Source organism: Sciurus carolinensis, chromosome 6 (assembly GCF_902686445.1).
Source record: "Sciurus carolinensis chromosome 6, mSciCar1.2, whole genome shotgun sequence".
Lineage (NCBI taxonomy): Eukaryota > Metazoa > Chordata > Mammalia > Rodentia > Sciuridae > Sciurus > Sciurus carolinensis.
Genome location: NC_062218.1, coordinates 59,014,646 through 59,029,702, shown reverse-complemented (window position 1 = coordinate 59,029,702; position 15,057 = coordinate 59,014,646). Strand labels below are relative to the sequence as shown.

Here is a 15,057-nt window from a genome sequence, read left to right as displayed (position 1 = left end):
TCATAATGGTTTATTTTTCTAGTAATTTAGATTTTTAAAACTTTAGTGGAGTTATATAATTATACATTTTAGAAGGAACTAATTGATAGTAATTTTTAAATTTTATAACTTAAGTCTCATCTTTATGGAGTCCTATAGCTGGAAATCTGTTCCAGCATAAAAAATATTCAACCAGTAGCGACTCTTCTCTTTCCAGAGTAAAATGGTGAGAAATTTTTCTTCTCAGGGTGCTCTATCACTGAGCTACATCTGAACTCCTTTTTGTTTTTTTATTTTGTGAGAGGTTTCACTAAGTTGTTGACTCTTGCCTAGAACTTGTAATCCTCCTGCCTGAGTTTTTTGAGTTGCTGGGATTATTGTTTTTTTTTAAACGTAAGCTAGCCATTTTATTATTCTGTTTTTACCTCAATGATACTCTTGTCATCTTATTTTTAAAATGTTCTTTTCAGATATATCCAATGTTTATGACACCAATGTTTTTCTTACATATTTTCCCTAAGAAACAGCATAGAAAAACAGCTTATATAAATGTTAAGTGTATATGTGTTTATGTGTATATATGGATAGGGTGATTTCATTAATAGCTTGGCAAGGGCTGGGGAGATAGCTCAGCTGGTAGAGTGCTTGTCTCACAAGCACAAGGCCCTGAGTTCGATCCCCAGTACCGCAAAAAAAAAAAAAAAAAAAAAAAAAAAAAAGCTTGGCAAATAAAAGGGGAAAGCAGCTGATTTCACATATTTTCAAACAAAAAAGTAATTAGAATGATTCATGCTCTGCAATAGATAACATCTCACAGTGTAGAACACACTAAATCTTCTGCCTGCAAAGTGCTCAGCTTTTTCCTTTAGAGGTTGCTTTTTTCTTTTTTTTCATGAGTAAGTGGATAACATTCAAAATGATCATCCTCGAATAAGAGATAAAAACTTGTCCTATAAAGTGACAGGTCTAGTATTGAACCTTTTAAAGCCTATGTTAACCCATTTTGTGGAACATCTATAAAAACTTAAGTATATGTAATTTAAAATGTAATTCTAGCAACATTAAGAATTATATATAATAAGAGTAATTAATATATATGCTAATTATGATTTACAATCTATTTTAATGCATCTATGTCAATTTGAAATATTTACAGAATTGAAAACTTGGGACTTAATAGGTTAAACTTTGTAGGTTACAAATATCTATTTCAGAGAAAACTTAGCATTTATATACATTTAAATTAACTCTGAGAATAAATTATATATTTATAATACTTAAGGGTTAGAAAGCATTATTTAAAACTTAAATCACTTTTGTGACAGATACATGACTTAGGTGTTTCTCTTACTAAGACCAAAATATAAGGTTCATACTTCATAATCTGGTCCTCCAAAGTGTGACTTTTTCTTAAGTTCTGTCATTGCATTTTTGTATGCTTCCTCTATTCGTCTTCTCTTCTCATATTCCTATGAGAGAAAATAATATTATTTTAAGTGGGCATTTTAATTATAATGAAGTTATTTAGGTTGATTTCCTCTGCATTTTAGTAAAATTTTATAATTCAACCAAAAAATAATTCCACTCCTGTGAAAAATAAGAATATTATTCCATCGAAGAAAATACTTTTCTCTGTGCTACATATTTCAAATAAGCTGTAATTTCAATCATCGCTAGGATTACTGTTTAGGTAGGTTATATATTCAATGATTAACTGTCCAAGTGTCTAAAGTACATTAAAAAAAAAAAAGAAAAAAAAAATCAGCACTAGAGAAATACCTAGTCTAGATTCCTATACTTTTTTCAGTAAGTGCTATATTTACTTTGGTATGAAGAAAAAAAGTTAAGCATAAAAAAACTCAATAGGTGGAATAGTGAATGTTTAAAAAAGAAATTCTAAAAAAGATATCATTTACTTTGTCATTGCTGGCTAAGAAGACATTTGAGTGAAAAAGACTTTAGATAACTTACTTTAGCCCTTTCCTTTTACAGACAGGGCCTACAGCTCTAAAAAGTTAAAAGAGGGGCTGGGGAGATAGCTCAGTTGGTAGAGTGCTTGCCTCGCAAGCATAAGGCCCTGGGTTCAATCCCCAGCACCGCAAAAAAAAAAAAAAAAAAAAAAAAAAAAAGTTAAAAGATAGTCAACACTAAAGGTTGACTAAATCTCAAACTATTGTTACAACAATGGGGTACATGTGCTTAAATCTAATACAGTACTTAAGTCTAGCAAGCTTATTTAAAAAACAACAACAACAACAAAAACCCCAAAGCTTTTATTCCCTCACAAGTACTTAATGGCTAAGTTAAAGTCCACACAGAATTCACATGCTGTTAATGACTTCTAAATACCAAGCCTGAACCTAGGCTAGTATAAATCAATAATCAGGTTCATCAGACCCCAAAATTTCATTAATCAATTGCTATGTACTCAAAAGAAATGGAACCAATCCAAAGAAGGCTAAAATTAAAAACAACAGCAACAATAACAATACACGAATATACCCCTAAAAATACTAAACTGTGTTAGAAGTGAAAAGCAACTAGAATTCTCATCTTACTGGTAGGAACACAAAATTAATAGAGCCACATTAGAAAACAGCCAGTATCACTAAAGCTATACACATGCCCAATAAACCAACAAGTGCACTCCCAAGAATATGCCCAAGAGAAATGAGCATGTGTATTTACCAAAAGATATGTATGAGAATGCTTAGAGCGGCTTTATGCACAGTGGCCCCAAAATGGAAACAATTTAAATGTTCATCAATAGGAAAATGGATAAATAAATTGAAGTCATACAATGTAATACTATATAAGAATAAAAAAAACTACCACTAAATGTAACAATATGCAGGAATCTCATAGTCAATGTTGAGGGGAGAAAAAAAGCTAGACACAAGAATATACTGTATGGTTTCATTTATACAATGGTCAGGAACAGGCAAAACTAATCTATGATGATGTAAATTAGAACTATGGTTACCTCTTGGGGCAGCAGTATGGTGTGGATTAGGAAGGAGCATAAAAAATTCTTATTGGATACTACAAAAGTTATATCTTGACCTAAGTGTGGTTATGGAGCTTTAGAAGGTATGTTAAAAAAAAAATCAAGTAGTACACTTCGGTTTGGTATATTCACTATATGTATGCTGTACCTTAATTTGTTTAAAAGAAAACAAACAAAAATGTACAATGTAGCAATAATATTAATTATTAGAATAGAACAGAAGTAGGAGAAAGTAAAAAAAAAGTACATAAAATTACATACCTGGTGAGTCTAATAATGCAAGCAAACTATCTTCAATGAACAGATTTTTTCTTATTAACACTGTTAACTAAAATTGTTTTAACTTAGAATTACTAGTATTTTTAGATATGACTGGTTAACAATTAAGAATACTTCTACAGAAGGGATTTTATTACAGGCAACCATAAAATTATCACCACTAAATAATAATAATATTCCACAGCCTAAAGAATACTGAAACTGACATTATAGATCTACATGAAAGTGTAATTTAAATCATTCTACTATTAAATAGTTGCTATTATCATTACATATTTAACTGCTCTCCTTAGATTTTAAGCTCCTTAAGGGACTATTTCCTACTTATCACTATTACCCCATTTCTATCTTAGAGCAGGTATGAAAATACTTCTTGAATGAAATATTATCAATGGAACCACACTGTTAGTGTATTTCCTTTCTGAATTCTATGGATCACCTAAAAGATATTTACTAACAAACAACTATCTGTATTTAACAATTTTCAAGGCTTTCTTATTGTGTGTATAGACTATACATTCAATAATATGTGTATATGCTACATCCAATAAAGAAAACTAGAAAGTTCTTAAATAGCAAGTTGTTTATCAACAAATATATATATATATACATGTATGTGTGTGTATATATATATATATATATATATATATATATATACACTGTGTATACACAGACACTCTCTCTCACATTTCATGTAAAATATAACTGGGATCCTGTTATTTCAACCTTGAGAAAAAATTATACTGAAAACAGTAAATAAAATTTGACACTGCATAGACCTGTAAGAAAACCACAAAATACAGTAGTTTTCAGATTTCAATTAATACTGCCATGCTTTCTGGCTCTTCTTTAAGAGTGCTGCATAGAAAAGCAGCAAATATAGTCGCTACCCGCCCCCCAACAGATCCTTTGCTCTACGTATTGCTACTCAATAAAGAAAAAGAAAGGATAAGATTATCAACAATGAAGGCAATAAGAAGTCCACCTCCCTATGCAACATGGCAGGCAAATGAGACACTTAAATGATGAAAACATGGAAAAGACATATTACATGATGCAAGAAGGTTTAAATATTTTTTTAAAAATATATATCTTTTGAAGCAGTGTGATTAGTAAAAGTGACTGAAGAATATAACCCCTCAGTGAAAGAGGAAACCTTAAGAGAAAGTTGTTAAAAAGTTATAAATAAGTTCATCTGAACAAGTTGAATAATATTCTTGAATAACTGACATAATAAATTTAAGGAGTTGTTCTGTTTTCTAATGTATTATTTGTTCTGTGCACAGAGATTATTTAAATTGAATAATTAAACTTGATCCACATTGAGTATAGAATTGAACTTTGAAAATAGTTTGGCTCCAGAATGATAATGAAATGCTTATGCAGTAGTCCCCCCTTATCTGCACTTTCACTTTCTGCAATTTTCAGTTATCTATGGTCAACAGAAAGGGTGAGTACAGTACAATAAGATTTTGAAAGAGAGAGAGGGAGATCTCATATTCACATAACTTTTATTATACTATATTGTTACAATTGTTTTATTTTATTGATTATTTTTGTTAATTTCTTACTGTGTCTAGTTTATAAATTAAACTTTGTCATAGATCTGAATGCATAAGAACAAAAATACCATAGTATATATAGGATTTGATATGATCTATGGTTTCATGGAAACCACTCGGGATCTTGGAACATATACCATGCAGATAAGGGGGGATATACTGCTAGTCAATACATCTTTTTCCCCCTGGGTGCTGGGGATCAAACCCAGGGCCTTTATGTAGGCTAAGCAAGCACTCTACCACTGAGATACACCCCCAGCCCTAGTCAATATGTCTTACTCTCACCTGTACTTGAGAATTCTGAACAGTTCTCTTCTCTTCTAAAACATGAGAACCTTCTCAAACACATAGTGCTATTCAAATCCTGTGGCCATTCTGCCATTACATCAGATGACATTGCTTTCCTTAGTGTCTTGCTCAAATTGAAAGACCTTCAAACACTGCAAACAATAAAACTTTCTGATGAATGATAAGATTCTGATTGCTGTCTAGCCTGGTATCCAGAGCTGATGTATCAGAACAGAGAAAAATCCCTTTAGTTCTGTTACCTATCAACTTTGGACAAATCTCTGGGCTTATTAATTCCTTCTTTATAAAATGGTAGTATTGGACTACAACTGAGATTTTTTAAGGTATGTTACAGTTCTTTAACATTTTATTACTTCACTAAAGTTAACTATGAACAGAAGTTTCCCTACTAAGTAAATCCAGTGAGCCATACATTATGCTAAAAACTAGAGGTTCATATTCTAATATTATCATCAGTGCTGCTTATTAAACAAAGGTGGGAAAATGGGAACTAGGGCAAATATTCAAACAACATAATGTACACTAATGATATCACAGTGACCCTGGGAAAAATACACACCTATGAATGTAAAGTAAATGTTTAACTGCATAATTTGGGGTTTTAGTTAGCTCATATAACCTGAATACAATTTCACATATCACATATTAAAAGTAAGTAATGCTAAATAGTTTGTTGCTTTTATTTCAAAGTATTACTAATACCATTATAAAACTTTTTTATGTTAAATCCAATCAAAAGAGCGTATTTTATAGTAGCTAAAAAATAACAGATGAATCTTATTTAGGAAAATGAGTTTAAGATTTCCTTAAAGTATCAGAGAATAGTACCACTTGCAATTTCTATCAACCCAATGGACTCTTGCCTAAGAACTCAGTTTGGTTTAAGTGTTCAATCGATATATAAAACCTTGATAAAATCTGATTTTTAAAAATATTTTTAGTTGTAGATGGACACAATGCCTTTATTTTTATTTATTTATTTTTATGTGGTGCTGAGGATCAAACCCAGTGCCTCACAAGTGCCAGGCAAGCGCTCTACCACTGAGCTACAACCCCAGTCCTAAAATCTGATTTTTAAGAAAGGAAAAACTAGTCTTACCTTATCCAGTCTCTTTTGCCAGCTGTCCTCACGTTTTACCATTAATTCAATACAATGAGAAAGTGTAGCAAGAATTCCAGCAGTGGTTGCTTTAAAAGTTATGGCTTCCCCTTTAAAGTCTATACCATTAATTCCTTTTGGTGTTACATGTGGAAATACTGAAAAAGAAAGTTATTCACTGAAAATCTTTCAAATGAAGAAATAACTCATCAGAATTTAAGATTAGAAAATATTTATAAAACTAGTAAATCTGAGCAGGCTTTTCAATGATAGTTTTTCTCCTGTTGACCAACATTGAAAAATATCCTATCCATACTCTGTGAATAAAGCTTTGTGGCAACGTATGTACATTCAAGTCCTTTTTTTTTTAAAGATTCTATTTCCTGAAATGTATTTGCTGTGCTGCGCCCCGTGAATCAAGTGGTAGGAGGAGTAATATTTAAACAATAACATTCTGACAGCTTAGAAAGGGACCTAATTATGGTAAGAAGTACCTTACATTTTAAAAAATCTGAGATTTTTGAAATACCTGAAGATATACTTCACTTATAAAATAATATAACATTTAAAAGAAAATATTAAAATTAAGTCTAGGACTAATGAATATATTAAATAACGTTAATGTTTTATAATTTTATATTTCATAATTTTAATTCATGGTTAGCCTTTGAATTAAATGAAAAATCTTAAAACTTGCAAGATATAGGAGATAATAGTTTATTATTCTATAGCTAGTAAGAAAACATTCTGAAAGAATCTTTGAAATGAAATAATGACACTTCTGCCTTTAAAAACTCAAATGTAGATATGACAGTAAAGGTACAATATATAAAAGGACACAGTGATAAACTGTACTTCATCAAAATGTAAAATTTCTGCTCTTGAAGACATTGTTTTAAAAAATGATGAGAAAAGTCACTGGGGAAAAAAATCTTTGTATGGTATAGAGTAATCAAGGTCTTATATTCAGAATATAACAAGTAACCTAAAAATACATCAATAAGTTGAGTAAATAAACAACCAATCCAAAAAAAAAAAAAAAAAAAAAAAAAAAACTGGGCAAAAAATGTGAGTACAATTCACCAAGAAAGACAGAGATGGCAAATAAGTACATGAAAAGATATACATTACCAGGGAAATGCAAAATTAAAGCTACAATGAGATACTACTGCACATCTCTTAAAAAGTTTGAAATTTAAAAAAAGACTCACCATACCAACTGTTGGTGGGGTGGTAGAAAACTGGAACTCTCATTAATGGCTGGTGAAAAACAGTTTGGCAGTTTTTTAAAAAAGTTAAACATACAGTCTACCATGTGATTCAGTCATTCCACTCCTAAGTATTTACCCGAAATAAATAAAATATATGGCCATGCAAAGGCTTATATATGAAAGTTCATAGCAGTTTTATTTGTAATAGCCCAAACTATAAACAACCCGAATGTCCATCAACAAATGAGTGGATAAATAAATTGAGGTATAGCTATACAATGGAACACTACTCAGCAATGAAAAGAAATCAACTACTGATACATGCAACATAATGATGAATGAAAGAAACTAGGCAAAAAATACATACCATATGAATCCACTTACAATAACTTCTAGAAAATGCAAACTAATCTATAATGACAGAAAATAGATCAGTGGCTATTTGGAAACAGGGAGTGGGGAGGGATGACAAAGTGGATGGAGAGCTAGGCATGGTGGCCCATGTCTGTAATCCCACTGGCTAGAGAGGCTGAGGTAGAATGATCACAAGTTCAAAGCCAGCCTCAGCAACTTAGTGAGACCCTGTCTCAAAATAAAAAATTAAAAAGGTCTGGGATATGGTTCAGTGGTTAAGCGCTCCTGGGTTCAAAAGCTCTAGTATAAAAAAAAAAAAAGAAGGAAGGAAGGAGACAAAGTGGATAAAGCAAATTTAATTATACCTCAATAAAGCTTTTTTTTTTTTTTTTGCGGTGCTGGGGATCGAACCCAAGGCCTTGTGCTTACAAGGCAAGTACTCTACCAACTGAGCTATCTCCCCAGCCCACTCAATAAAGCTTTTTAAAAAACAGTTATTTATAAGGCTACCTTTTCGTTTTTTTTTTTTTTTTTTTTGGGTGCTGGGGATCGAACCCAGGGCCTTGTGCTTACAAGGCAAGCACTCTACTGACTGAGCTATCTCCCTAGCCCTATAAGGCTACCTTTTCTATCATTATAACTTCTTTATTTTCCATTACTCTTACCAAGATTGCTTTTTTATTACAAATTATTCTTTTTACTAATTATCAACTTAGAAATTCAAACATGGGGCTGGGGACATAGCTCAGTTGGTAGCATGTTTGCCTTGCATGCACAAGGCCCTGGGCTCAATCCCCAGCACCACACACACACACACACACACACACAAAAAAAAAAAAAAAAAAAAAACAGAAAAACAAACAAACCAAAAACAGAAATTCAAAGACATCTGTGTAAGAGAATGTGTGCAACTACTTAAGAATGGGTTCTCACTGCTAAATGTTTGTTAATTTGTATACCTGAGTCAGTGCAAAATGAAAAGGCATCATAAAATATCTTTTGAAAACATCTAAGAAATAAAATAAGTATCTCTTTCACAGCACTTACTACCACCTCAAGTTCTTTTCAGAATGATACAGGGGTTATGTAACAGATTTTTAAAGTTTTTTAAACAACTGAAAATAAGGGTCTTACACAATAAGACCACTAAAATACAGTTTCCTTATGTAAGGAAACATTTCTCATGTTAGGAAATAAAAGTCATCAAGACAAAACATCATTTTAATTTGCCATTCAATAGGTTTCTCCAGATACAGGTGCTTTGATCATAGGTTTCTCTACATATGGGTGCTCTGGGTCTCTTACACCTTACAATGCACAACTATATTAATCTCAAAGAAAAAACTTAGGCAAAACCCTAAAGTACTCAATAGTTTTTGATTAGTTTGCTTATCTTTTTTTTTGGGTGCTGGGATCGAACCCAGTGCCTTGTGCTTACAAGGCAAGCACTCTACCGACTGAGCTATCTCCCAGCCCCTAGTTTGCTTATCTGAATGCCTCCAGCGAAGACAGGCTGGGGGCAGGGGGCATATTCAAGAAACAAGGTGACCTGACTGAATTTTCTCTGGGAAAATGATACCAGGCAGTAAGAGAACATTGAAAGTTTGTAACCATGTGTATAAAGGGAAGAAATGGAAGAAATTAAAAATAATCTATTAGTCTAGATTTATAAGTACTTAGGTTCCTAAGATTATCATTCAGATCTATAGTTCTTTTAGTTGAACTGTGACCTTACACATTTGTGCACTCAGAAAATCAAGGAACTTATAAGATAACATAAACATGTCAGAACTAAAAATAAATTCTGACAGAAATTATATTTTCTGACAGAAGCTGAAAGATTTAGAATCCCTTCATTTCCTTAAGACTCTTACACTCTATTTGTTTTTACCATGCTACATTTTATTTCCATTTAAACAATGCTTACCACCAATGGATATTCAGAAAAATACAATATAATTAATGCCAATTAATCAAGTTGGTGGCACTTGAAGATCTATAAAATGTAACAGTTTTAGAGACTGCTTTGACAGAATGAATAGGAACAAGCAAATGCTGGCGTCATCAATGTTCCTTGCACAGTATAGCAAAGAAACAAGAGTAGCCATGTAGGACTGGTAAGAAAGAACAGAAGAGACACTTTTTTGGTATGAAATATGAAGAGTTTATCAAAGAATAAATCATCTTTCAGCCCTGGCAACAGCCTATTCTTTAAAGTATTATTTGAGAGAAAATAGAATGTAACAATAAAGGTTTTTCTATTTCATTGTAACAGGGTAAACATGATTTTCATTACCTTTTTCTAAATTTGGATGTATGTCCAAAGAATCATCAGTACATATTTTAAGCAAAGATTATCCATTTTTATTGCAATTAGTAAAAACAGTAAACCCAGGTTTAATGGACATGAAAATATGAAATAAGATAATATTCTAAATAGGTAAAGAGGCTGATGCAATTAAGGTAATAATGAAAAAGTTTTTAACTTTTTCTGCCAGGTCTAGAGAGAACAGAGTGCCAGGAATCAAGCCTCTGGTTTGTGCACTCTTGCACATCATTGCAGACAAACTATGGGGGATTTCCTAGTTGTATGAGGAATTTTTCAATTTCCTCCCACGAAATATTCCAAATAATCATGTATGGTGCAGAGTAGAAAGAGATTACTGGAGAAGTCTTTATGAACATAGAGGATTGCAGCCAGATGCAACCACACCTGTAAACCCAGCAACTTGGGAGGCTGAGGCAGGAGTAGTACAAGTTTGAGGGCAGCATCAGCAACTTAGTGAGACTATCTGAAAATAAAATATAAGAAGGGCTGGGGTATAGTTCAGTGGTAGAGTACCCTGGTACCCCAGGTAACCCAGGGTAGAAAAAAAAAGGAACATACAGAATGGCAACTTTGTTAAAACCTCTCTTCACCTGTCCATTAGAACAAAGAGGAAACATGACTGAAGACTACAGCCCTGATATCAACCATATTGGGTTAGACTAAAATCAATTGGTTCGGGATTACTGGTCTGTTTTAGTCAGCTTTTTCACTACTATGACCAAAGGACCGGACAAGAACAATTAGAGGAGGGAAAGATTATTTGGGGGCTCACGGTTTCAGAGGTCTCAATCCACAGATAGCTGGTTCCACTGCTCTGGGCCCAAGGTGAAGCAGAACACCATGGTGGAAGTGTGTGGTGGAGGAAAATGGCTCAGGACATGGTACCAGGAAGCAGAGAGAGAGAGAGATAGAGAGTTCTCCTCTCACCAAGGACAAAATATATAACCCAAAGGCATACCAACAGGGACCCACGAGGCTCCAGCCACATCCTGCCTTTCTACAGTTGCCATCCAGTTAATCCCTATCAGGGGATTAATACACTGATTAGGTTAAAACTCTCATAACCCAATCACTGGACTTTTAAACTTTTTTGCACTGTCTCACACATGAGCTTTTTGGGGATACCTCATATCTAAACCATAACATGGCCTACTTCAGATCCGATTATTCTAACAAAATAAATTGGTTGAAAAACTGAGCTTAAACTAGTCCTGAAAGAGCCGTGAGCTTAAAGGGGGCCAAATATGATTTTGTGATCCAAATTCATTATTTAGACAATTAATGTACAAGCATGGGCACACAGAATAGATCTGGGGTGTGGGGGAGACAGGATAGTAATACTGAATGAGCAATGTACATTTAATTAACACTAAACTTTTTCTCAGTGAGATTCATAAAAGCATATTTTGATTTGATAAATCAATATACCTCCATTTTATATTGATATTCTGACAAAATGCTCTTGGAACTTATTTACAAAGTAGGAAGTGACTTAAGTTGGAAAACTAGTCAGAAAATATGGTTAGAAATATAGTTGAATATTACAGCTTCAAAATAAAATACATACAAAAACCCTATACAGGTAGCCACCTTTAACATTTATTGCAATTTAATAAAAAAAAATGAGGGTTTAGAAATATTTGGTACAATTTCATGGTAGGTACAAAAAGTTACCATAATAGACTTTAAATTGATTTAATCTAAATTTAGAGTCTCAAAGTTCTGAGTTTTATTTAATACATTTTAGACTTTTAAAATATAGCCTTATTGAGATATAATTCCAATACCATAAAACTCACTTATAACATTCAATTCAATGGTTTTTAGTATATTCACAGTTATAATCAATTTTAGGACATTTTCATCAAAACCCCCTAAAATCCTTCCACCACTTTCCCCAAGTCCTATGTCCCCTGCCCTAGGCAACCACTAATATACCTTCTACCCCTATAATTTGCCTCTTTTGGACATTTCATGAAGACAAATATAAAAGTAGTCTTTTGTGACTGAGTTCTACTTAGCAAGTTTTCAAGGCTGATCCATATTATATAGCACATATCAGGACTTTATTCCTTTAAATGGCTGAATAATATTCCACTGTATGGATATATCACATTTTGTTAATCTACTATCAGTGGATGGACATTTGGGTTATTTCCATTTGGGGCTATTATGAATAATGCTGCTATGAACATTGATGTACAAGTTTTTATATGGATGTATGTTTTCATTTTTCCTGCACAGACCAAGCAGTGGAACTGCTATATCAAATAACTTTAATGTTTAATCTTTTGAAGAACTGCCATAATGTTTTTCAAAACAGCTGCACCATTTTTCATTCCTACCAGCAGTGTATCAGGGTTCCAATTTCTCCACATCCTCAACACTGTATTTCTTTTTCTAAAATTTCTTTTTAGTTATATATAATATCAGGATTCATTTTGACATAATTATAAAAGCATGAAATATAATTTGCTAATTCAGACCCAAGTACTTCCTATTACTGTATTTCTTTCTGATTAAAGCCACTGTACTAGACAAATGGCATCCCATTTGTATTTTCCTTATAGCTAATAATGTTTAGGATCTTTTTTTTTAATGTAATATGCTACTTGCATATCTTCTTTGGAGAAATGTCTTCAGGTGCTCTGTCCACTTTCAAAATGAGATGTCTATTACTAATTTGTAAGAGTTCTTTATATATATTAGATATAAATCATTTATCAGATATATGATATGTAAATATTTCTCCCATTTTGTGAGTTATCTCTTCACTTTTTTTGATGGTATGCTATGAAGCACAAAAGTTTTAATTTTGGTAAAGGTAAATTGATCTATTTATTCTTTTGTCACTTTGGTATTATATCTAGGAAGAGTCTGCCTAACCTACAGAAGATTTCTTCATAGAGTTTTTCTTTGATTCATTTTAAGTTAGACTTTTTGTATTTAGTATGATAAGGAATTCAATTTCATTCTTTTATATACGGATATCTAGTTGCCCTGACATCATCTGTTGAAAAGATTATTTTTCCTCCCTGATCTGATTTGGCACGTTGTATAAAATCAATTGACTGTACAAGTGAGGATTTATTTCTGGACTCTCAATTCTATTCAGTTGATCTATGTGTCTGTCCTTATTCCAGTAATATACACTGTCTTGATTACTGTTTCTTTGTAATAAGAAATTTGGAATTATAAATCCCCACACCATATTTTACCCATAACTGTGAAAAACAGCATTAATGTATATGAGTATTTCAGACATTCTAATTTTGCCCCAAGGACAATTTAGTAAAAATGATTTTAAAGTAATACTGGCATATTTTTTTCCTAAAAAAATAATGGTCACACCATACTTTATGTCAAAAATTTTGGCATAAAATCTGTAATGATTTTGCAGTGAAATACAGTATTTTGCTCTTTTTTCAAGATTGTTTTGATGATTCTGGGTCCTTGGCATTTCCATGTGAATGTTAGGATTGGCTGTTAATTTCTTCAAAAAGTCTACTGCATTTTAAGGACTGCAATAAATCTGTAGATCAATTTGGGAAGTAGTGACTGCTTAACAATGTAAGTATTTTGACCTCTGAACAAGATGCCTTTCCATTTATTTAGGTTTTCTTTAATTTCTTTAATAATGTACTATAATTTTCAAAAGAAGTGTATTTCTGTTGAACTTATGCTTATTTGATTATTTTTGATGTTATTATAAATGAGTGAATACTTAATTGTTCATTTTAAGTATATAAAGTACAATTTATGTTTTATATATTGATCTTACAACCTGTAAACTTGCTAAACACATTTATACTTTTAGTAGTCATCAGTGGATTCCTTACACTTCTTTATACAAGATCATGGCATCTGTAGAGGCAGTTTCAAATCTGGATGCCCTTTGTTTTCTTATTAAAAAGACATTAAGTACGGTTTTCTTTTGCTTCCTGCATTGTCTGAATTCTTTTTTCTTTTTGGTAGTAGGGATTGAACTCAGGAGGGTTTTAACACTAAGCCACATCCCCAGTATTTTTTATCTTTAATTTTGAGACAGGGTCTCACTAAGCTGCTGAGAGTCTCGCTAAATTGCTGAAGCCGCCTTGGAACTTGTGATCCTTCTGCCTCAGCCTCCTGAGTCACTGGGATTACAGGTGTGCGCCACAATGCCAGGCTCTGATTTTTTCTAATTTGTTGTTTTGGTCAATATCTATCATGTTGGAGTCTTTCTTCTAATGTCTAAAGGTTTGGGCTATATGTTCACATTTAAGATTTATGTATTAGAAGCTCTGTATGCATTAGCAGGGCTTTGACTAGTGGCTTCCATGAAGGGTGATCTGGTAGTTGAGAAATTTTCATGGTGAAATTCCCAATCTCTATTTATAGGTCTTTCCTCTGTGGCCATTCAGTTTCTCTAGAGTTACCTTCTAATTCTCTGTCATAAAATAATGTCCAGTTGATGACTAAGAAAAGGGAGTTGGGTACTACATCCTTCTATATGTGGACTTTCATACAATTCTGGCCAACACAGTTCTTGGAGATGAGGAGAAGAGGTAGTAAGATCTCAAAAATCAGTTTGTATGTACATTTCTAGTTCATAACTTTACTGATACAATACACCTATTTTTGCTGGGCCAAGTATTCCTTAATCTAGAACTCTCTAGTTCAATTTCTAAAGACAATAAGATTCTGTGCTGTTTTGGGAATGAGGGTGGGATAGCTGAGTGTATGTGGGATGAATGATCAAGCCTGGGAGTTTTAAAACTTCTTTCAATAATATTTCCTAAATCCAAACAACATACTTGTTCTATTAAAGCATATTATTCATTGTGAAATTAAAATGTACCTGCAAGAACCATCACCAAATAGTCCTGTAATTCCATAAAGATATATTAATTTAGATGACTTGGTAAGTTTCAACATTTTAGCCCAAAGTT

At 32.5% G+C, this 15,057-nt stretch overlaps 1 protein-coding gene across 1 annotated transcript in view; it reads right to left on the bottom strand.

Moving 5' to 3' along the window:
• Window positions 1–15,057, bottom strand: part of Cert1 (ceramide transporter 1) — a 112,024-nt gene that overhangs the window by 32,260 nt on the left and 64,707 nt on the right. Inside the window, 2 exon segments of the mRNA XM_047555712.1 lie at window positions 1,356–1,448; window positions 6,236–6,393. Coding sequence (XP_047411668.1) covers window positions 1,356–1,448; window positions 6,236–6,393 — 251 coding nt within the window.